This window comes from Neophocaena asiaeorientalis, unplaced genomic scaffold (assembly GCF_003031525.2).
Source record: "Neophocaena asiaeorientalis asiaeorientalis breed wild unplaced genomic scaffold, Neophocaena_asiaeorientalis_V1.1 scaffold434, whole genome shotgun sequence".
Classification (NCBI taxonomy): domain Eukaryota; kingdom Metazoa; phylum Chordata; class Mammalia; order Artiodactyla; family Phocoenidae; genus Neophocaena; species Neophocaena asiaeorientalis.
This window is the reverse complement of record NW_020175441.1, coordinates 794252-819119: the sequence shown is the minus strand read 5'-3', so window position 1 is coordinate 819119 and position 24868 is coordinate 794252. Positions and strand designations below refer to the sequence as shown.

The 24868-nt window shown below is 37.8% G+C and overlaps 1 protein-coding gene across 7 annotated transcripts in view; it reads right to left on the bottom strand.

Moving 5' to 3' along the window:
• The window catches only part of ELAVL2 (ELAV like RNA binding protein 2), a 71325-nt gene that overhangs the window by 3627 nt on the left and 42830 nt on the right, over positions 1-24868 (bottom strand). For all 7 annotated transcript variants that reach the window (XM_024767832.1, XM_024767834.1, XM_024767837.1 and 4 more), the window contains 2 exons: positions 8208-8361; positions 4692-4917 (listed from right to left, as the gene is read on the bottom strand). In XM_024767832.1, the coding sequence (XP_024623600.1) occupies positions 4692-4917; positions 8208-8361 (380 nt within the window). The remainder of the gene's footprint in view (positions 1-4691; positions 4918-8207; positions 8362-24868) is intronic.

Here is a 24868-nt window from a genome sequence, read left to right as displayed (position 1 = left end):
CAGCTGTATGGCAAATAAATATTAAAGTGTCCAATACAAATTTTTTCTAATTTAAAAATAAAGTATTCTTTACTCATTGAATAAATGTACTGCATCCAAAGCCCTCACTCAGTCCCCATGCATCACATACTCTCCTGAGGGAAGATTGAGCAGTCCTCAAAGGGAAAGTGACATAGTCACCTGTTCTTTAGCATAGGCATAATCCACTTTACAAATAACATGTTAAGTGGATTTGAAGGATTAGATTTAATTAAAACAACCCTCAAAGAAGAGGTAGTTTTAAAAAGATTCCTGCAAACAACAAATCATCATCACCATCATCACCATCATCACCATCATCAGAGGGAGGATGACACCAGTAAGGAAAGCCCAAGTAAATAAGCAAAGAGAGAGTTGATTCTCTCTCCTACTCCTAGTACAAGCTACACTATGCGGTTAGACAAAATAATCTAACATGTCTCACATGAAGTCAGACAAGAAATTCCAAATTATCAAGATCATAATTGTATGACTCTTGCTTTAAAGGTATACTATTTACTAAGATATTATGTAAGTGAAAAATGAGCCAGTTAGCATGATTAGCAAAACACTGATATATTGTTTATTTCATCCTTATTTTTATTTTCTGTTTATGATTAGGGTTTATGAATTAATGAATATAATAGCACAAGCCCCCACATGCATATAGTTTATGACTACATGCCTAGTTTCTGATTATAAGTGGGCAATATGTTGAATAGAATATTCCCATTTCAAAGCTAGATGTTTATAAGTACAGAGTGAAAAGAAGGTACCTTCCCAGTTTCCAAGAAATTTAGCTGACAGACTATGGGAGGGCCTACACGCAGGTAGAAGGGGAAATGTCAGTCAAAGTGAGAAATAAAAATATACAGAGAGATTACTAATGGGTAAGAAAATAAAACTCTGAACTCTACAAATAATGGTTCTCAAAACCTCACTAAAGATCACTGACCAAGATCTGCTTTGAATTTAACCCACAACAAGATCATCAACTCATCTCCTTATCTAATTCCTGTAAACAGAGGAAAAAAATTATTCGGGACGATTGATACCAGTGTCTTCCCAAAGTAAATTGTGATAGTGCAACCAGCACATGCCTTAAATGAAACTCAAGTGCTGATTTAAAAGGCTCCTTTAAAAATGCATAAAGGCTTATTATAGAAGCAGGCACACAAGCCATTAGACTAGACCACATTTAATAAAATTAAGGCTGCTCCACAAGAAGAGAGATGAAAAAAATTTGGCTGAACGTTTAATTCAGATACCATGTCCCAAGAACATACTTAAGGGGCTTGAATTACACTATCCATCCAAATAAACAAGGCTGGTCTTATTTTGAAAACTGTAGTCAATTAAATAAGCATATTAGATTAGCAGTGCTCATGTTAAAATAATTCTCTTTCTAATTATTCATATGGGTTGACTGAGCCATAAACCTCCCAAGCCCACTTTTAAACTTAACTCTTATTACATGGATTTTAATTTTTTTTAACCTTAAAAGATAAGGTACATTTCATAAATATTAAAAACATCCTTGGCTATTAATATTTATAACTTGTATTCGCTAATGTCTCTCAACTCCCGAGGCACTATGACAACATAAAAACACACAGTGCAAAATTTTCTAAGTGTTCGCAGGAAGGTGACAAACTCAAGGCTGAGAGCATGAGAACACAGATACCAGAGATGAAAGATCTAGGTAATGACCTAGGCCTGAACTACAGAAGAGCAAAATACCAACAAAGCAAGCCAGTCCTTCAATTCAAGAGTCCTTCTGAGATGAAAGAAGATTCAACCTTAATTCAATAGAATAAGGAAAAAAAAAATCAAGGTAATGACAGACCAGGTTCAAAGATATTAAAGAAAAGCAACCAAATACACAACAGGGTAAACTTAAAATCTAGGAATAAAGGCTCTCAATTTCTTATAACACTGAATCTAAACCAAACACCTTCACTGAGCTCAAAGACTAGTTCATAATTTATTATCTGAAGATGGATCATGAGAAATGGGGTGACGGAGACAAGAGTTAAGAATCTGAAAGTACAATAAACTTCTTCCCGATTTTCTGAAACCCAGTTTCCCTTAAAACAGACAACTCTTATTCCCTTTTTCCAAAACTTCTTTTTATAGGAGATAAGGAAAGTAAGAATCTCTAAGTTAATTACATACAGAACTAAAAGATAAAAGCACAGAATAGGCAGAAGATAATTTTTAAAATATTAAATCTGATCATCAGAACATCCTGTAAAGCTTTACCGAATTAAAAAAAAAAAAAGCATGCAGGGAGGGGGCTAGATGATGTTGAGAGCAGATGAAATAGCTATCAACAACCTAATATTTGAGTCACCTACATGCCTTGCCATTTCAATAATCAGGCATTCTCCTGGAGATCCTATCATTTCAGTCCTCTTGCTCAATCTTTCTCAGAATTCAATCTTGATTTTAAGAGCACAGTTTTACTCAGTAACTACCATAAAACAAAAACCAGAGGTTAAACTGGGAAACACCAAAAATAACAATTTAAACTAATACAGCTTTCTACTAACATCAAACACCTTGTATTTTCACAGTATTAAAATCAACCAGTAAGTTTCAAACAACTTTCCTCTACCTAATAAGCTCAAAATTCTTTTCTAGGCCCCAAAGAGTTCTGAAGTTAACTGGACAGGCTGCCTAGGAAACACCTCTAAAATTCCTTCATGCATGTCTGTGCTAAATTTGCAAAAAAATATTACTCACTTAAGATGCCACACAGGAAACCTACAGGCAGAATTAAGAAATGGCTTTGTGAAATTTCTTTCTCCTCAAGGGCAAGCAGCAAGCAGCCCCATGCATGTCCTCCTCCAGCCCAATCACCAACCACCACAGTCAAAAGTGGCAGTGTTTCCTTTCTACCAATGCTTTTTTTAAACCTTACAAAGTTAAAGCAGAGAGCGAAGTGAACACAAGGCTTAGTCAACTGGGTACCAAGTCATACAGTTCCAAATGGAGCCTCTGACAGTAAACCCTCTTCTCCCAAGGCAAAAGCCACCCTAAGTAGGAAATGAACATGGTGTTTATGGAAAATTTCTTTCTCATACCTCAGGTAACATAATTTTTTTTAAAGGAGATATTTTACTAATTTTTATCTTTACTCTCTTCAGCACTCTAAAATACCTGAATGAAAAAATGCATGTGATTTAAGCTAGAAAACATATAACTCTTTATTAAGCTAAATTTGTGATTATATTTTTGGTAATTAACTATTCTGCTCCAGCAAGGAAATAAAATTGATATTCACTGGTGATAAAAAACAAAACAAAAAAATACTAGCATGGAGGTTACATGGCATTATGGCTGCAGTATACCATATGGCCAAAAAGGATATTAAAAATGTTACGGAAAATAAAAAATGTTTATGTCTCTGTGTTCTGTTTAACATCTAAAAGTCACCATTCTTCTCACATGCAGATTAGGGATTTTTTTAAGTGACTTAATGACTTAATCTGGTTGTTGCCCCAGTATTAGAATATAATTTGAAAAATCAGAATATTTATACCCGTCTATGAGACAGAATATCCTCTTTGGGCTAAAAATGCATGGTCATTCTATGGACTCTACAGAGGTTAGAAAACTACCACCCACGGGCCAAATCCAGACTGCCATCTGTTTCTCTACAGCCCAGGAGCTAAGAATGGTTTTTACATTTTTAAAGAGTTGTTTAAAAAAAAAAAAAAAAGACACGCATCAGAGACCATGACCCACAAAGCCTGGAATATTTACTATCTGGGCCTTTACAGGGGTTTGCCAACCTCTAAACTGCAAGGAATAAAAACTTAAAAAGGGAAGAAGGACCTAAATTATAAAAACGTAATGTCATCACGTAAGTTAGGTACCCTTAGTGGTGCACATATTATAAAACGAAGTAAATGAAAGAGCTTGACCTAAAAATTAAAACACAAGGGCTTCCCTGGTGGCGCAGTGGTTGAGAGTCTGCCTGCCGATGCAGGGGACACGGGTCCGTGCCCCGGTCCGGGAAGATCTCACATGCCGCGGAGCGGCTGGGCCCGTGAGCCATGGCCGCTGAGCCTGCGCATCCGGAGCCTGTGCTCCGCAACGGGAGAGGCCACAACAGTGAGAGGCCCACACACCGCAAAAAAAAAAAAAAAAAAAATGAAACACAAGAATAAGATCTTATCAAGAAAAAAACTAAAAAGGGGAATTTGAAAGCACTGGAAACAGTTAAGAAGACCCCAGCATTCTGTAGGTCAGGGTTTCTCAACCTCAGTACTACTGCTATTGGGGGCCAGATAATCTGTTGCTGTTGGGGGCTATAACTGTACATGCAAGGTGATTAGCAGCATCCCTGGCCTCTCCCACTAGATGCTAGTGGCACCGCCCACTCAAGCTGTGCCCACATAAACGTCTCCAGACACTGCCAATGCCCCCAGAGGGGCAAAACTACTCCTGGTTGAGAACCACTGCTGTAGGTTATTGTCCTTTTGTCCCCACCCTGGATATTTGCAACAGACACTATTCCCCAAGTAGGTTTTCTCTGTGCCCATAAGAAAAAGAAAGAAAACAACAATAATAACAGCAAACCGGAGACCCTGTCAGTAAAAGTACTGGACAATGAACCTGAGAGTTCTGAGTTGAGTAGCTGGGCATAAGAACCAGACCAGACTTACCTAAAACGCTGTGCCTGCTGAGCTAGTGGTCCTGGATACCTTCTGTTTGGAGACTGGTACAGCTGGGAAAGGATGGCCTGATTTGTTTTTTGGCTTGGATTATTAGCAAACTTTACAGTGATTGGCTCTGTGGCACCAGGAGGTTTCTGGCCATTTAGGCCTTTGATAGCTTCTTCTGCCTCAATCCGCTTGTCAAATCGAATAAACCCTACACCCCTTGATATGCCTATGGTAGATGTGGGTAAGGATTTGGGAAAGAGGGAGTGGAAGGAGACAGGAGGGAGAGAAGAAAGGATAAATTAATTTTTCCTTCTCAAGAACATGTTTTCACCCACATATAACATCTGCCACAAAATCACATGAGGAGAAAAGTTTTACCTTGACTTAGTAGCAATTCAGTATAGCGTTACAATTTTGTATTTTTTTAAATACATGAAATGCATTAAATTAAATTAATGCATTTTAAAGTCCATTACCACATGCTACCAATAAGCCAAGAAGAAGAAGAAAGCACACAAGCATATCCATGTTTCCTTTCCCCACCTTCTTCTCTCCCTCTCATGCACTCACACTCTTTAAAAAAGTCAACAGTATGCCTGACTTGTACTTTTCAAATTATGCTACTGGACAAACAGTTCAGAAATTATGGGCACAGTGGCTCTTTTTCTTGTTACAAGGAGAACAGAAACAGACATTTGCTAAAAATGCTAAAAAGCTATGCTAAAAATATATGCACAGTGGTAGAAAAATATATTTCAGCTACATTTTTAAACAATATAATTCTACTTAATCATATAGGAAACCGACCCTTTACGAAAAACGTCTGAAGAGGCTTTTCTGGTTCCCTGAAGTTACCCCACTGTTTTTAACTGGCGGTTCTTTATTATACAAATAATATTATACGGAGAAAAAGAGGTGAAAGAGGAGGTAGAGTTTAAAAATAAATAAGATAGAAGTAAAGCCTCAAAGCTCTCTTTCTTTGGCAGCATTTACTTCTGACTACGGAATGTCATTCCCTGGCTCCCGCTCTCCCCACCCTGAGAGACAAGAATAGGGGAAGGCAGAGGGATGGCCAAATACCTGTCCAGCTTTTGAGAAATGGTAGCAGGAAACCCAACTCATTCCATTTAATTAGCTTAACAGGCTATTTGGGGTGGCCATAGCTGGCCATCATGAGATTAGTAGTTGTAGGGAAAGACTTTCTTGGCAAGCAAATTGGTAGTAGCAGTACCAGCTTGGGACTAGCAGTGAGAAAAGCCTAGATGATTCAGAGTATGTCACTGAAGAAAAGAGTGAGAGGTTGTTAAGAAAGATAGGCTAAGAAAATGCACTAGACCATTATTAGATTTATAGGAACTTTAAAAAAGAATAAAGGTCTGCTTGCTTTACAATTAATACTGTGTAAGTTGAATGGCTTAGAATTTTACTCTAAGGTAGATGAGGCATTTTTTCCATATACACTTACCTCAGACCGCCCCTATCACTTCACCCTTCCTATTTAAGCTATACCTGCTGCACATTATTACCACCTGATGGCTGAATAACAAAATTGCAGGATTTTTCATTTTAGGTAAAGTGGATAATTTCACTCTGTAAGTCTTAAGTATAAAGATGAAATGGTGAAACGACAGCAAATCTATCCTTTCAGTTATCTATTAAGAATGAATAACCCCTAGGACTTGACTATTCCATAAGGAAAGCATTAGATAAGCAACGAAATGGCCTCTATATAGGATGAGTCATCTAAACCTATGGTCCTCAAACCTGAGCATGCATCAGTATAACCCAAAGGGCTTGGTAAAATGCCCACTCTGAGAGTTTTATTCATTAGGTTTTGGGTGGAGCCCAAGACTGTGCATTTCTAAGGAGGTTCCAGGAGGATGCTGATGCTCTAGGTGCAGAATCACACATGAGAACCACTGACTAAACCAGGAGGTGGTGAGATAAATCCACCTGTGAGCCTATATACTCAGGATGGACTTGCAGTTAAGAGATGGGCTTTCTGTATCACAGGTGAAAGAAATCTACTTTTGATTCACAAGTCCTCACTGAGAATGAATGAATGAAAAAGCATGACTAATATGAACAAAATATCAGGCCATTTTTGTTGCTCTAAACAAATATATCTAGATTGCTAGGCCTGGATTTCTATTTGACCCCATTAGCAGTCTGTGTTGTACAATACGCTGTGATAGAATGTATGATAATTACAAAATGCACCTAAGAAGAAAAGACCACATTTTTATATACCTCACTGGACTAAATTTTCTCCATACAGCAAAACCTACAGGCCATTCTCCCAAGTATGTGAATGATGGTAGATATCACTTTACTCAGAAGTACGGTATTCAGACTCTGTAAGAGGTTAACTAACAGCACAGAGGGGCATACCATAGGCTGCTTCTGATCAAATTCAGATCAACTAAATTGATCGTCACTTGAAGAATTAAAAACTTGGCCTAATTTTACTCTGTGGTCCATTGTTTCTTTAAAAAGAAAAACAATCACACGTTGCAATGTACAACTATCTCCACAGGTACAATAATTATGAGAGAGAGAGATGGGAAAGGAGAGAGAAAGAGAATAGGGAGAGTGAAGGAGGGGAGAAAGAAGAAACGCACAGAAAAAAGAAAAACCTATTTTCTTGAAAAACCTATTTTCTTAAAAAACAAAGAAACCCCGCCCCCCAAAAAAAGACTACTCACAAAATCTTAATGTGACTGCTTAAGTATATGGCATTATAGGTTATTTTTCCCCCTCCTTACCATGTTTCCCTAATTTCATTATGTTTTAAAAAGAATATTGCTTTTACAATAGAAAAATATGCCGGTGCCTTATTTTTAAGATCCATCATCAAATCTATATTGCTAGTTTTTCTTTAACTCAAAGCTTTAGCAGAAGAGCTAGCTCCCTTACATACAAAATTTTTAATAAACATATTAGTCTTCTTATTTTGGTTTGGTTAAAAGTAATATAAGGGCTAAAATAAATTTTTAACATTCAAAATTCTAAACTCTTACACATGCCTATACAACACAACATGGACCTGAAAAATAGCCTTAACAGCAATTACCAGGATAGATGTAGTGTAATCCGCTCCTGGAGAATTAGCTGCACTAAACTATGTTTTTCACAAAAATAAGATTGTTTATTAGTACTTTATAAGGAGAATGGGAGCTTTTTTCATGCAGCAGCTTGGAAATGAAGATTAATTTGTAATAATTATGTGTAATAACTTACATGTAATAATTATACTTATAAATTTATTACAAGCCACAAAACAGACTCCAAACCTGCACCTTTGCGGAGGAAATGACTCAAGCTTGCTCACTACACTCCACAATCTATTCTTATCCATGCATATCTATGAACAGTCCCAGCAGAAAACTGCATTTTCTGTCCCACATATACCTTTGATGTGTTCCACAAGTAAGACTTCTGTATGGGAAGGCAGAATATTTCACCATCTGCCAGTCGGAAAGCAGAAAAGATTGTCCAGAGCAGCTGCCTACTTACCAGTGACCTGGTCAACCAGAATACGAGAAGTAATAATGCGTCCGTATTGTGAAAAAAGTTGTTCCAACTCCTTCTGTGTCATTGTTTTCGGAAGTCCACTGACGTACAAATTTGCATCTCTGATAGAAGCTGAACTTGGGCGAGCATAAGAAACCTGGAAGAGAGCAATGAAACGTATATGCACACTCAGTGACCTCCCTTCCCAAACCCAAAAACTGCCTCAAGTTAGTTAGCAGCTTCTGCATTAGAAGTACACAACAAACACTGAAGTGCAAGCAAGTCCAGAGTGAACTGTTTCATTTCTGGAGAAATTCTCGACAAATGAGAAACGCCATTCCCTTGTATGGAGAGAAGACAGTATTTACCCCTAGCTTTGTAAGTGTTCAAAACAGACCAATGGTGCACATAGCAGAGTACTACTCATGGTAATAAGTTAGCCTTGAGCGGGGAAATCCCCCTAAACTAGGGATTTAGGCTCAATCAGAAGACCAAGCTTAAAGATTCTAAATTCACCTGACACATCTGTGTGAACTGTTGTTTTTGCACTTCTCCCATCTCAGGGTTTGGGGGTGATGGTACAAAGTTTCTGAAGAATTTATTATAAGTACGTCCTTTTGATTTATTCGAAAATAGCTATCATCCTTAAATTGCAAGAAGTTGAAGCATGAATGAACTGTACCTCCCGTTATCCTTTGCCTACTGTCTTCTTGTCCACAAATCTCTTTAATCTTGATTTTCAAAAGGTCTTAAGTCTGTCTATTGGTTTATTGACTTTACCTGCCATTTTAGGTACCCTTTCAAAAAGCTTCCCATCTTTGAGATATAGTGTCCAAACTTCTACCAGGATGGAAGACACAACAAGTCCATGTGTATTTATCATCAACACTCTTTACATGAACTCCAGGAGGAAAGGAGCTGTATCTGTCTCTCTTATCACTGTATCTTAGCACATCACACGTGTTAGAATATCTGCTGAGTAAAGCCAGGATAGTACCCCATTGATCCCGTAGGTCCACAACAGTTTGCAAGGCACACGGCATTCAAGGAGAGTTCATCACGTCATCTAGATCTTGCCCAAACTGTGACCAATAGCTCTGTGCCTATAACCTATCTCTGCCAATTTTAAGTTAGCACTGAGTCTTGTGCTATTTTGACCTCATTTCCTTTAGTTTAACTGTAAGCTCTTCTGGACTGACTACTAGGACAGGACCTTCACAGTATACCCCATCTGCCAGACCATTCATAAAAATGGCCAATGAGTCTACTCCTGGGCTTGATTTGGTGGAGTACCATGACAAGATAACTTCTGCCTGTTCATGGTAGCCATTAGTATCCACCTTTAATCTGGCTCACTGCTTACTGCAAAACAAAATTTAAAAATACCTTTTCAAGTTAAACAGTTTTTGATATTTGGTACGAAACACCAAATATTTTCTCCATGATTTCAATTATGTCCACAGTTCTCTGTGTTATCACTATTTTTTCCTTTCCAGAAAAAAAAAGACAGGTTTTATAAAGGTCTTGCTCTCTTTCACCCCAATCCCCATCGTGTTAACATTTAATACTCTTACCCTTTATTCAACAAGTTTGCTCAATAACAAGTGAAACTACACCTGCTGTTCCAAAAGCTGTATTTGGAAGTCACATTAGCACTGTCTTATACTACAGACACAGGTAATTTGGAATAGTGGTGGAGAAAAGATAGGTAACTATTCACATACTACTCCTTTTTTCTTTATGCCTAAATACTTAAGAACAATGAAGACTGGGGAACTTAAATATAAGTGAAAATCAAGAAATGAAAGAAATTTCCAAGTGCTCAAAATAATTCAAATGCAGTCTAATCTTGGGACTGCTAAAAACTGATAAAAACAAAGCAAATAAACTATATGTGCATTCAGTGATGTGAATACACGAACAACCAATTTCTTTTCTAAAATACAATCCTTCATTTACCTGGGTAAGCTAAAAATCCCACCACTCAGACACTCTTAGAATCTAGGACTCTAAGGCTTTATTTCAGTGGCAGGGAGCTCTCACCAAGTCAGCTGTTAGTCTGCTCCAGATTGTGTGACTGAAGTGTTCCCCTTATAAAGAGCCACTTCCCATGGGCAACAGAATAGGCACTACACATGCTCAGAGTTAGGAGGTTTACTTCCAATGACTGATGAAGCAGGCAGCCTCAACACAAGCTCAAGCAAAGGTGACACCTCTCTAACCAATATGCCTGGGCTCAAAACCAGGTTTAATTCATTAAGGGCTCTTGAATTTGAACAAATTTTACCTTCTTTATATGGTTAATAGGAATAATAAAATAATCTCTAATCCACCTGAACCGCTATTAGCACAGAGCCTAAAAACCTAGGTGACTACACTATATTTACCTCTACATGCATCTGAGAATGTAGGTAAAGACCTCAACCATTACAGTTGAGAGTAACCTGAGTCCCTTACTGTGTTCCAGAATAATTTACTCACGCAGTGACATTCACTGCTTTGTGCATTTCAGAGTAGTGTGGGTGGAGTGTTTTAAAAGTTATCCTAAAATATATTTAGGAAAACGGGTTTATATTTAGTGCTTATGTAAAAGCTTTGAAAACATACTTGGGTCAGTCATGTTATCTGCATTTTTTTTTTTTCTTTCAGTGTCTGGTCTTCAGTTCACATTGCTTCTTTAATTCCCAACCTGTATTGACTATATTTTCTTATTTTCTGTATTCTGGATGCTCTGGCATTTGTGGCCTTGATCCTGGAGAGACTGCCCCTCCCAGGAATAGCTAATTCTAGAGATAGTAAATGACTCCCCCGTGAGGTACCTTTGATACACAAACCAGTCAATCCAGAGACCACACCCCCAACTCCTTTATCAAATCCTCACATCAAGCCAATATTCCTCCTGCTCTAAATCAGCTTAGGGCCAGGTAACTTACAATCAGGGACCACCCCTATAGACCAGAGCCCTCCAAAACTACTCACACTACCCAACGCCAAACCTACTCAGTGTACCTGTCCTGCCTTGTCCTTAGCTTTCCACTAGGACCCAACAAAAGCTCTGGGCCATGCTCTGCCCTCTCCCCTCTGCCTCCTAGCCATCCCTGGTGCTTGCCCATGTGGCCTTGCATGGAACGTTGTGCCTCCTGTTTCTAGAGATCAGTTAAGTATAAACTTTCTCCTTCATAACAATCATTTATGTGTCTGTATGTAAGGTAAGACACCTGATTAAAACAAATCCCAGGTACATTTTTAGAACACAGCTACATTAAAAGGGCTCCAAGAACCAGTAACAAACCTTCTCAAAATATTGTTTTTCAGTAACTTTGTCAAAGAACTGGTTCCTATCACCACAGGCCGACTGGGTGATTGATTGTATAGAAGCTCATGGTGGTAACAATATTTCCATTTAACTTACACATAGGGGCTTATGGGACTTCATCATTTGCAAAGCATTTTCAGATACAGTATTTTGTTTGTGCCTCACCACAACCCTGTGAGGGCACACATTAGTATTTTATAGCTGAGGAAACAGATATAGACAAGGTAAGTAAAATTCCTAAGGTTATACACAAGTGTTGAACTCTGGCTTAAAATTCTGATCTTCTGAACCCATGTCCTTGTCTCCTTGTCCGGTTTTCATGCCACAATACCACATTACAGTAACTAGCTCATCAGTGCACTTGTTCTGAGAGTTTGAAAAATTAAATTAATCTTGATTGTTTCTTAAACACACACACACAGTGAAACTGAGGAGGACAGACAGTAGAATAGGATGGCACCAAAAATTACGGTTAAGTCAAGTTATTTTATTTTCCCATTAATATTTTTTAAAGCAACTTTTCCCAAGAAACGATGAGTGGCCACTAATTGCAATTAACTGGAAAAACTACACATCATAATAAGAATTCTGAAATTAGTTTTATTACTTTCTAAGTTTTAGAATTCCATTAAATGAGCATCGTACCACCACTCCCCCTTGCCCACTTCCAGGAAATAAAGATGAAGGAAGGGCAACTTCTCTCCTCCCAGATCAATGTGCTATGTCTCCCCTCTATACGTTTATTGTTTCTTGGGATTAAAGCAGCCCCCCCCCTCCCCTCTCTATCAAGGATATCACTGTCAGCAACATCCCCCCTTCCAGGAAACGGAAAGTATTTCTTCCTCTTCTTCTACCTCAAAGGATTATAAACAGAAAACATACTTAGACCAAAGTAGGCAGAAGACTTGCAATAGGATATGGACTTGTATTTTACTTTGGAGATTCAAATCAGTTTCCAGACCAAATTTTCTATCTGGCAATTATCAGCAATTCTTGACTCTGATTTTTCTGTGGGTCTGGAGCTCAAACTGGTGCCTGGCTTTAATACTTACCTAGAGAACTACTCTTGGGCTACCTGAAACCTCAAAGTGTTAAGTCTATCTTTGTGGTTCTTCAAGACTAAAATAAAACCCTGTGGAGAAGACCCAAGACATGGTCTTGTTTTATGGCAGCTTCTTTATTAGAAATACTTCGATAAAACTGAGTTATTTGTAGTGAGGTGGATGGACCCAGGGTTTGTCATACAGAGTGAAGTAAGTGAGAAAGAGAAAAACAAATACTGTATGCTAACACATATATATGGAATCTAAAAAAAAATAAATGGTTCTGATGAACCTAGGGGCTGGACAGGAATAAAGACCCAGACGTAGAGAATGGACTTGAGGACATGGGGAGGGGGAAGGGTAAGCTGTGACAAAGTGAGAGAGTGGCATGGACATATATACACTACCAACTGTAAAATAGATAGCTAGTGGGAAGCAGCCGCATAGCACAGGGAGATCAGCTCGATGCTTTGTGACCACCTAGAGGGGTGGGATAGGGAGGGTGGGAGGGAGACACAAGAGTGAGGGGATATGGGGATATGTCTACATATAGCCGATTCACTTTGTTATACAGCAGAGACTAACAGATCATTGTAAAGCAATTATACCCCAATAAAGATGTTTAAAAAAAAAAAAAAAAGAAATACTTTGATACAATGAACCTCCAGCATTATGTTCCAGTGGCGTCAAAATAGCTTCTTCTTTCACCAAGTGAGAGCTGTTCTCCAATCTACATTCACTGGATTAATAGATAGGTTTGGATTTTACATTTTCACTGCCATTTAAACAGGTAAATATTTAATGCCTGAGGAGCAAGGTTATGAAATATCAAAACTACTAAGTGAAGGATCTAATTTAAGAGGCAGCCAGAGAGTCTGCAATTTAAATATTTAAAGATGATACAGAAAGTACAACACTGAACACCAATCTACTCCAAAGATAGCAATTTAAAACTCAGGTTTATTCTGGAATTCCTCACAACCCTACAAGTGATATAATAAACAAAGACAAGCAGTGCTGAGATTACTTGAAGGGAAAAGGATGGGAGACAATCAGAAGTACCAGACAAATAAATGCTCTAGCCAATGGCTTCTCAAACTGTTCTTCACAAATGAGATCAGACTGGACAAAACAGAGATAAAAACAGAGTTATCAAAGTAATTAGGTCTTGAAAATGGAATAGTTTGAGACACAGTATGTTCCTTGCAATTAAAACCTCATTTCTTCATCAGCAACTAAAACTAATTACACATTAAACATTCAAAGACAAGTAACACATATACTAAGAATGGGCTATCAAAACACAAGTTAATCAAAATACACAGAACTAAAAGAAATGAAAATATCTTATGGAAAGAATTGGTACTTTACTACATGTACATAGTAAGTTTCAAAATCCCTGCACATCACTTTATCAGCAGTCAATCTAAATGCTTTTGTCCAAAACTACAACTGCTCTCAATTCTCTCTGCTTCATCAATGATCAGTGACAGTGAACATTAATACCAACAGATTAAAGTGATAAGGACTATAAATGAACAAAGCAATCTCTTCTTTATTAAACTAAGGACATCTGAAAAATCTCCCACTGGCAAGATCACCATTGAACAACTTCTATCACTTGTCAATTACTGACCCAGGACTACAAACATTAAACCTGAAAATTAGATACTTGCCACTTCAGACTTTTTTTTTGAAAAGCTCCATTCAATCTCTTCAGCTGAAAGAAGTGGACAAGGTCATAGTTATGCCTATTTAAACTGAGAGTTAATTGCTGCTCGTATCAAAAAACGGAGTCTTGATGGGACTGAGGAAAATGATACTATCGCTAAATAAAAATTAGCTCCAGCTCTGGCAGGCAGTAGCAAAGGTCTTGTGAAAGCATCAAGGCTTTACAGGCAGGGAGCTATATTGGACCCTCCAAGAGAGCTCAGAAACACACAGAAAGATGTGACCTCTAACCACAATTCAGGCCACAGACCTCAAAACCCACCAAAAGGAAGCAATGTCCTTTGATCTACTTCTAAACGCAAAACCCTACCAGGAACAGGTCTCAAACACACACCAAGACATATACATATCCGTCCAAGATTAGGTTTTGCACAGGACAAGCCTGTTTCACAGAGGGCTGCAAATGAGTAAACTTGAGAGAACAAAGCATACAGAAGTAAGTCCATAAGAAATTAAAGATTCCCTCTAGCAAAGGTGCTGGAGATAAAAGGAATAATCATACCTAACAGGAAGACTTAGTAAAGGTACTGTAGATTAGAGCAGTTGCCTTTAAGAGGTATTCCAAGAATAGAGAATACTGCATCCATGGAAAACACACACAGAACCTCAAATTTTACTGAGACTGGGTTGGTTGAATGCTTTCAGTCTAAAAGATTGTCTTGATTCAAACGAGAAGTTCAGAGATACCACAAAATACATTTGATTGGGTTATTCTGTGCTTAAAATCTCTCAGGGACTCCCTAATGCTTTAAGATTAATTTCAAGTTTCTTAGTCCATTATACTCAGGGTACTGACTAGCTTCTCTATATAAACACATACAACCTTCAGCAGTTTCCCAAAGCTTCCTGCTCTCACTTCCCTGTATTAGTGTAAGCTGCTCTTTCCAGTCATCTAAATTTTCGTCACTTCAGACTCTGCTTGGGAATCACCTAGTTTCTAAAGTCAACTCTCATCCATCCTCTCCACTCTAGTCTGAGCTGGGTACCCCTTACCTGTGCCCACACTGCATTATATGCCTTGTTCTCTTAAATACTGAGGAAACCAAGATGTACTCATCTGTTACTGTGTCTTGTGACTGGCTTAACTGCTTGAAATATGAAACCTTGTCTTTATCCTCTTTGTTCACCCTAGTACCTACCAAACATATATTGTAATGAGGATGATTTATCATCACACACTTATTGAGGAGACTTAATTTTGAAATCTTGTCTAGAAAGTTAGGAGAGGCCACAATCTGCTAATATACCAAAAATCCTATGTGATGGTACTTTCTGAATATACTTGACTGTAGATTCCACTAAACTTTAAAAAAAAAAAAAATGAAGTCTCATTTTGTAAACTGGGGATTCAAATCTCAAGAGGCAATAAAATCTTAAACACAGTTATATGTTGCAGGGGTGGGGGTATTGTAATTTTGGAGCAAAAATACAGATATCATTTAGTCCAAACTCTTTGTATTTAGAAAAAAAGGGAAACTTCATACTTGTCCAAAGACACAGAGCAAAAGAGTTGGGTGTAGAATACCAGAGTCTTGACTCTTTGTCAAGGGGTTTTCCATTACACCACTGGCTGCAACACACAGTCTGAAACCATGCAAATTTCTAGAGAAATGATCAGACATTTATAAGGAGATACTAGAAAAGATATGCAAGAAGGAAAGAACCTTAATTTTGCCAAATGTTTTCTTATACATAAGGAAATCTGAAATACATCAAATGAGCCTTTCCCTTAGGACAGTTACTGTATTTCTCCTACTAGTAGTGCCTGAGAATTATTTATGAGATATTTGAGAAAAATCTAACAGGGGTGAGGGGAGTTGAAGAGAAAAAAATAAATCAAACTAAGAATCCTGAGACTGGGACTTCCCTGGCAGTCCAGTGGTTAAGAATTCGCACTTCCACAGGCGGGGGCGTGGATTCGATCCCTGGTCAGGGAACTAAGATCTCATGCAGTGCACTTCGTGGCCAAAAAAAAGAAAAAAAAGAATCCTGAGGCTAAAACACGCTTTACCTTCTTTTTTGAAAAGAATCACGTACCATTTAAGATAAAGGGAAAACAGCAACTGGATGTTTTACACCAGAGGGACTTTCCCAGTTTCACATCATTTCCAAGTTTTAGTGCAACATCATTAAATAAAATTCAAGGCAGGTGATTCTTATATCCAACTTAAAGATGAAGCTAAGAATAAGTGATCACATATGACACTGTTAAAAACAATACTAAAACTACTAAAGAGCCATAGGAAAACAAAAGTATGCTGGTTGTGAAATCTGTATGACACAACTAATCATAAACGGAGGACTTGACAGATTAGATTTCCCTTTTCACACATCTTAAACACCCTCTGAAAAATTACCTTAAGCAGAGTTTATTAAATGTTACCCAGAACAGTTTCATCCATGTGCATCAATTAAATGAGGGTCCAAATAGGTTGTCATGACAGGCATCTTTATTTTTTATTCAACTATCATAGTTGGCAGGTATCTGTCCTTTTATTGTTGCTTCTGCTTTGGCTGTAGTACACAGTTGGTTCAGCAAGGACTCTCATGCTGGTAAAAGCAAACAGGAAGTCCAGGGTAAAGATATTCTTGAAATGCAACTTGGAGAGGCCACAAATACCTTCCAAATTCCTCAAGATCTTTGCACGCAAAGAATTTACCAAAAAATAAAACACAAGTAGAGCGATGGTAGTGGATATGACATCTGAATGCGGTGTGTGGTTAAATCATATCCACTACTGCAGTGGTGATGGATTAGTCATTCCAAGGTCTAAGCAGGAATCCATCAATTAAAATGTTCGTATTCCATTTCCAATCCCATACCTTCACTTAGCTCATTAAAATTTTAGAAAGTGATTACAGTAAAGTGGCATGGAAAAAAAAATAGATGGGAGTTTCAGCTGTAACCACCGAAGAATCCATTCCTGCTTTGTCTATATTAAGTTGTTTGCAATAGTGGTTAAGAAAGGAGATTCCCTAACTTTTAATATCGAAAATGAGAAATGAGCCTGTTTCTTTGGCCACATAATCTTTAAAACGTCAAGTAACATGAATAATGAATAGGCTGGAATTGAGGCAAACACGAGTTAGTTTAGTACTAAGTCAAAAAACTTACGGCAAAAGAGAATGCACTATTACTGGTGAAATTCGGGCCACAAGAGATCATATTTTGAACTAGTGGCCTGAAACTGGTGCTTGCAGCACTAGAACTCTCCAAAGTTACAAAGGAGTAAGATCATAGGGCATGGAGTCTCACAGAGCTAAGTTCAGGTCTTGGCTTTGTCACTTACCAGTTATATAACTTGGGAATAATTTCCTTAGGTCCTTTGAAGAGTGTATTTCTTTATTTGTGATTTGATGTTAATGATAGTCCTTACCTCACAGTGACTTTAAAATGATTAAACAGAATGATAAAACTAAGAGCATAGAGCTGGAGAACAATAATTATGTTTTCATCATAATATAATGATTTCACATATATAAAATTATGTAACAATACAGATGATGATAGCTCCTAGTATTTATTAAGTGTTTACCATGTGCCAGGTACTGTCCTGGGTATGTTACATTTATTAATTCAATTGATCCTCATAACTGGGGTATTAATTGGTTATCATTATCAGAGGCCCCAATTTATGGAAGAAAAACACTCAAATATTACCAGTATCTCTGAGATTTGGCACAAGGAAGATGTATGTACTTTAACAGAAAAACAGTTCAAAGATTAAGTAAAGCTTCTTCCAAATCTATTGCAGTTATTATCAAAACTCTCATTACAATAAAATTTGTAATTACAATATTACAAAACAAGTATTTTTTAAGAGAATAGCAGATGAGTAGGTTGGAAAGCCTGAAGCCTGGCTGAAACAAAGCATGATGGAAAGGCCATCCTAGAAACAGAGCATGATGGAAAGACCATCCTACTGTCATACACAGGGTCAACATCCAGCATCTTTTTTTTTTTTTGGCTGCACCGTGCCGCCTGTGGGATCTTAGCTCCCCAACCGAAGGGATCGAACCCAGGCCCTCGGCAGTGAAAGTGTGGAGTCCTAACCACTGGACTGCCAGGGAATTCCCATCCAGCATCTTTAAATGGACTGATAAGAAAAGCCAACAATTTCTCCAAAGAACCTGCCACATATCAAATCCTCCTACTTCTTCACTCCTTCTCAGAGGTCTCTTAGAGCTTAATGTGAAATGCAGAATGAGAAACAGGATACTTTTTTGGTAGACAGTAGTAGACACAATAAATGGACTTAATGAAATAGAGCCTAACATCAAGTTAGATTAGGGTTACATGAATGTTTCTGAATATGGGATGGTTACAAGAGTCACCAAGAAACCAGGGCCTAATGACCCAATGTGAATTCACACTAAGAAGAAACACTAAGAAGCCTACACTAGCAGGGAGAATTGTAAATTTTTCATTTTAGACACTTTCACTAAATATACTCTGAGGATGTTAGAGAGATTTAGAGAAGGCAAATTTCAGTACTTAGGACCCAATACCCAGATGTGCTTGGGCTTCTCCAACACTACCAGAGCAGCAGACTGCTTCAGAGCCTCCCTGCTGCCCCCAAGTAACTGGGAGCACTGCAATTCACTTACAACGCTTTTACAGTATTAGGCTTTAAGCTCCTAAAGGGTTGAAACTTATTCTTATACGTACAGTCATCCCTCAGTATCCAAAGAGCCCCTGTGGGTACCAAAATCCACAGATGCTCAAGGTCCTCATATAGAACAGTGTAGTACAACAAATAGAGTCAGCCCTTCATATCTGCAGATGTGAACCCGAGGGCTGCCTATATGTGTGTATTTATGGACAGCCCCATCTACCAAGTAAGCACTCCAATACCTGCTGAGTGAATCTATTCCACGGCCTCCTGCAGGGGCTATTTCTGAAGTACCTCTCAGACAAGATGACTAGAAGGTGTGATGCTTGTCCAAACAATCTGGCTTTTTGTGCTTCATTGGAAACAATACAAGTTAAATTGGCTTATAGAAAAATAGCCGTATTCACCCAATTCTTAGAAAGCTATTCTGCAGTAAAAGCTCTTAAGGGTTCTTTCAAGACTCTGAAACTTGATCAGACGCAATCTCCAACAAAAACCATACTATCAGGATACCTGTCACAACTTTACCCCCCAAAATAAACTTAAAATATAATTTATGTAATATTTGAGCATCTAGCATGTCTAAGGCACTGTCAACAGATTAAATAGCTGAGTTACAAAGTTAAACCTAAAGAAGGAACTACACGCTACATGTGATATAAGTAAACTGGAGCTGTTTAGAATAAAAGCTAATTAGTTGTTTTTTTTTTTACTGGTTGGTAACATGTGGAAAAAGAAAAAAGGTTCTCAACAGGCCAATTTTGGTAGGTTACACATTCTAGGACTTTCACATACTCCATCTAAGGTTTGAGAGACACAGATGATAGACAACAACACAGGCTCATGTGCATTATGTAGAAAATCTCACGTAAAAAAATAACAGCTAAATCTTCATTTATTGTAGAAAAGAAAAAAAAGGCCATTAAGTCCCTTATACACCCATCATTTGACTGTATCTTCACTGAATCCTAACACCTAACAGGAAGCCACAGTTTCACTTTTAATTTCACTTAAATTGTGAATTTTCCCATCTTTGAGTATATAGAGCAGGTCTCCCACTCTTTCTTGTGAACAATAAATAGAAACTTCCTCATTCAGAAATTACAGACAAAAGCATAGGTTTTCTGTGAGGTGCTCTGAAGATGAAGATGCCTGTCCTCAGAGAGCAGACCACCAAATAGGAGAGAAAGGTAACGTGCAGCGAAAAATAAGTGCTTTGTTGGCCAAATAAAACTTGGTAAGTAATGATGGTGGTATAAGGCAGTATAGGCAGGGATGACCCAAGCAAGGCAGGAGGTAAGAGTCAGACTTGCATCTTCAAGGGTAAAGAACCCAGATGTGACAGGATAAAAATTTCTATAGGACAGTGACAACACTGGACTAGAAATGGTCGAGTCCTAAACGTCAAGGTGGAGCTTTTATAAGCAGGGGAGTAACAGGTTACAGAAATGTATATGTGTTTGTCATATACATATACAATACTGAGATAGCTTTTCCACCATAAGCTAGGTGAGGAGAATAGTCAAAAATCAGTGTGGCAATTTAAAAAAAGTTAATTTGAATACCATCTACAATAAGTTTCCTTTTGTTCTATAACTAGAAGAAAAAAACTGCTTCACTGCAATGTTACCTCAGATATCTGAGTCTTCTTTGACCTACTTATACATACTGTAATGAAAGTATAATGATTCTATCTCTGTGTGTACACTAAATACTCCACAGAGAAATTTCTTCTTGGTACCATCTGTAAATATCTTAAATGAGTCTCAAAGGTCACAGTGGATCTTTTCAAAACAAGGCAGATACGTGTCTATGAACAAATGAATTAATCTGCCCCAAATTCATTCCTATAGTTCCTCTTATAAATTAGGTCTCCACTTAAAAAGGATAAATGTAAAATATGGGGCTAGGATGGATCAAATTTTTCTACCAATCATTTTTGTAGAAGGTTATTACTTGATAGAACAAGCACACTTACAGTTTTTAGATGCAAGTGTCCTCCAAAAAAGTACATGTCACATAAAGGCCTCTGTGTCTTTGGATGAGACATTCCTTCATGTGCAATATCTTTCTTCTTTCTCTCCCTGATAAATCCTATTTTGTAAAACCCTATCATCTCTGAAACCATTACAGAGGCCTCTCAACAGCTGGTGACATATCCTTTTCCATTGCACTCTGCATTCACTTACCATACATCCAAATAATGGTCACATAAAGCAAGTGCTGTCTCCCCTGCTACACAATGACACCAAGGACAAGACTACATCTTGTCACATTTTAGCACTGTTCCAACATTTAGCAAAGCTGGCTGGTACATACTAACCACTCAAAATGCCTCCAGAATTAATTAGTTACTCATAGGTGTTCCCTATCCAAGATTGTATAACCATGACTGTACAGTCTTACAATAATTTGCAATTATTTTTTAATATTATGATTGATATCTTTGCCTTTGGGGTGGGGGAGAAGCAGGGGGGAAAAGCACATGTATAATGAACATAATAACTTTTAAAGCACATGACCTTCCCTACAAACTTGGAGACTGACCACTGGTCTTGTTATAGTTCCATATAATGTAATAAGGCTGTAATAGGATGAGACTCTTTTACTAAACCTTGAATGTATGTTAAAAAATTATTCCTCAAACTTCTGAAGGAAAATTTCTAACGATCTTCCTCTTTTAAACAGAGGAGAAGATAGTTTATTTCAACAATCCCCCTTCAAACACCTGTTAGAAATATAAACAGTCTGCAATCCATACCTGTATTACAAGTATACTACAATAGCCAAGATTTATTGTTTTAGGGCTTGTTTTGACCCATTTGTCGGGGATCTGGTGTGTGTGTGTATGCACTTATACTCTTAAAAAAAAAAATTAGGAAACCAAAATCTCTTTCAAGGGTAGACTGTCTTTGGTAAATAAGCCTTGATCATAAGCTATACATCGATTAAAAAAAAAAAGAGGCAGTATAACAGAAAACATTTTGGATTAGCTATGGCATTTCTTACCTCTCAAATAGGCCTAGATGGAGATTTGTGTAACAGATACATATGTGTGTGTGTGTGTGTATAAAACATACAGTAAAAGGATAACAGAAATGTTATTAAAAGCCTTCCCCAGAGCCAAAGAAAGTTTTACCTACATATATTTTGTAGACCTGACCTAAGTTATACAACTATGAAAAATGTGTTCAATAGATAATTTAAAAGGAATAACCCCTGAAATATTACTGAATGTTTTATAACTTCAAACCTACCAAGATATTTTTCTCTCAACATGATTAGACATTAGAGAATAATCATGGGGAAAGCTTTTTTAAATGAGCTGATTTGCGGAACTAATAGTCTCATTCAAAGACAATCTCTGATTCTCCAAATATCTATTAGACACCTGAGCTATATATTCCCCCAAACAGCTTTAACAGAAAGTAATTACTGTACTCCTAAAGCCTTTTGTATGACAGTTGTGAAGATTTTACGAGAGAGGGTTTTTAAGGAAAACACCAACAACCTTAACTGTACACAAAGAAGAGACTGTATCATTCACTGCCATTCAAAGAACTCCTCCAGAAATGTAAAGAGGGGAAGCAAGGAGGAGATAACCACCTTTACCTTTGTTGCAAGACAAAGTGTTCCCCTGCTCCAGATGACCTCACTTTACCTTGAGAATCTAGTTCTACGGTATTTAATTACACTGTTGGGAGCACAGAATGGTCTGGCACCATGCCCTTTCCCTGGGTCTCACTGATTGATAGCATCAATAACATTCACTGGCTGTAATTAAACCGCCAAATAGTATCCCCTTTGCCACTTGGCAGATCAATGTTCTCTAATACTCAAAGAACAAAGTACAAAGGTGAGAGAGGTGTTTTTAGCCCTCACCTTCACAGTTCATTTGACTTTGTGCTTCAGAGTAGTTTGCAGACAATGCATATTTCACAATTCCCCCAAGAACACTGGTTAATGAAGAAGAACACCAAGGAAAATCCTGCAAGTTGGTGACAAGTACTTATTAACCCATTTTTGCAAATCTGAGCAGAACAGAGACATACTAAGCCTTTGGGCAACAGTATGCACACACTACTTTCCCACAGCTTTGGGACAAAATACAGTTTATAGGTCAAAAGGTTTATACATTAAGGTAGCACACAGTAAATTTTTTTCTTTAAATATTTTCAACATGCTATGTGTAAGAGTCCTTTATGAGAAGAGCAAATTCCCATTTATTCAGACCCTGACCAGAAATTTCAAGTATCCAGATACTAGGGAGGGTGGGTCAGGAGTGTTGCTAGAAGTTTATAAAAATGAGACAAACTTTTATTGTATTGTAAAAGCAACCTCCATAATCTAAGGATTCACAACTATCTTGGATCATAAAATTCAAGTCCTAAACTCTATACTATGAAATACCCATTGTAAATGAATGAGCCCCAGAAGAACCATGCAGCAAATTCCCCACTCTCAGAATCAAACACTAAATGATGTTTATGTACTTGTAACGCTAGAAGTATCTAATGACATTCAAATGCTCTGAAAATGAGCAGGCACATCTGTGTGTATGAGAGACAGAGAGAATGAATGTGTGTGGGAGAAAGGGTAAGTATGACATTATATTCATTAAAATTACACCTGTTAATCACAAGCATTCCAGATAGCTTATGAGAGGACCCACAAATGAAAATCTTACTTACATGTATCAATAGATTTGTTTTGAAACAAGCACCAGAGACCTATCCAAGTGTGAACTATTAAGGTCCACTCAACAATGGTTCTCAGGTCAGGCCACCACCTGCTAAGAATCACCTGTGGTGCTTGTTAAACTACAATTTCCTTGGCCTCACTCTGTAGATAATCATATTCAGTAAGTCTTGACTAGGGTCCAGAAATCTGCATTTTATCAACCAGACCACTCCAGTGATTTTGATGAACATTGAAGTTTTAGCAGTCTCTTATGTTGAGGGATTTTAAATAGGTAAAATTCTCAAACTCTGGGGCGTGTTTGGGTTTCCTGGAGAGCTCATAAAAATTACAGATGTCAAACCCTTCTCTTCACCATCCACCAGTGTTGGTTTCTGAATAACACAAACTCCCAGGTAGCTTGAAAGTATATGTGACTATAAATCACCAACAAATACAAAAATGCAAAAGTAAAACAAAGCCCATAAAACCCATCCAAAGGTATTTCTAAGAACCGGACCTGCTGCAAGTGGCTCAGCTGGGTTGGAGAGCCCATCAGTATAGCCAGTCTCGAAAAGGCTGCTGTGCTTGACTCTATGAGGTCAGAGCCTCTCTCAATGAGTCTGGAATCTTTCTAGGAAGGTGAACAGGGTCGTTTGGGTGGTCAGAAGTGGTCAAATTTCTAAAGAGTCATTTAACAAAATTTGTGGAAACTAAAGCATTTTCTGAATTATAAGTTTCCAGGGCCAGGCAGGCACTCTGCTTGCCCTTCCTTCGGCTCACCTGTGGGTCATTTCAAGACTCATTAGCAAGCCCAGAACCTATGCAGGAAGGATTAAACTTCTCATTCCCCTGGGAGGAGGTAACCTGGTACTAATGACCCAAAAGAAAGCCTATTAGCATGATTTATTTTTTCAAAATCTACTTCTCTATAACACAAGGTAACTAGAGCCATTTTAAAAATATCCAACAAAACTGAACCAAAGAATTAAACATTGTGACTACTTTCTTCAGAGTAAAAGTAGCTTTTTAATTCCTCCCCAACTAGACTTCTAAAATACCACTTTAATATAGAAAATGCAGACTGAAAAACAATGGAATATTCTTGATATTCTGTCTCTGAAAACAACAGCTCAACACAAGTATTTTCTACCTCTAGATGTCAAGCCAATCGTTTCACCGGAACTATGTAACCTGGGACCATCTCTACCATTTTATAAATGAGCGAATTAGGCCAACAGAGCAAGAGCAGAACACGAACCCAGGACTTGTGACTCCACGTCC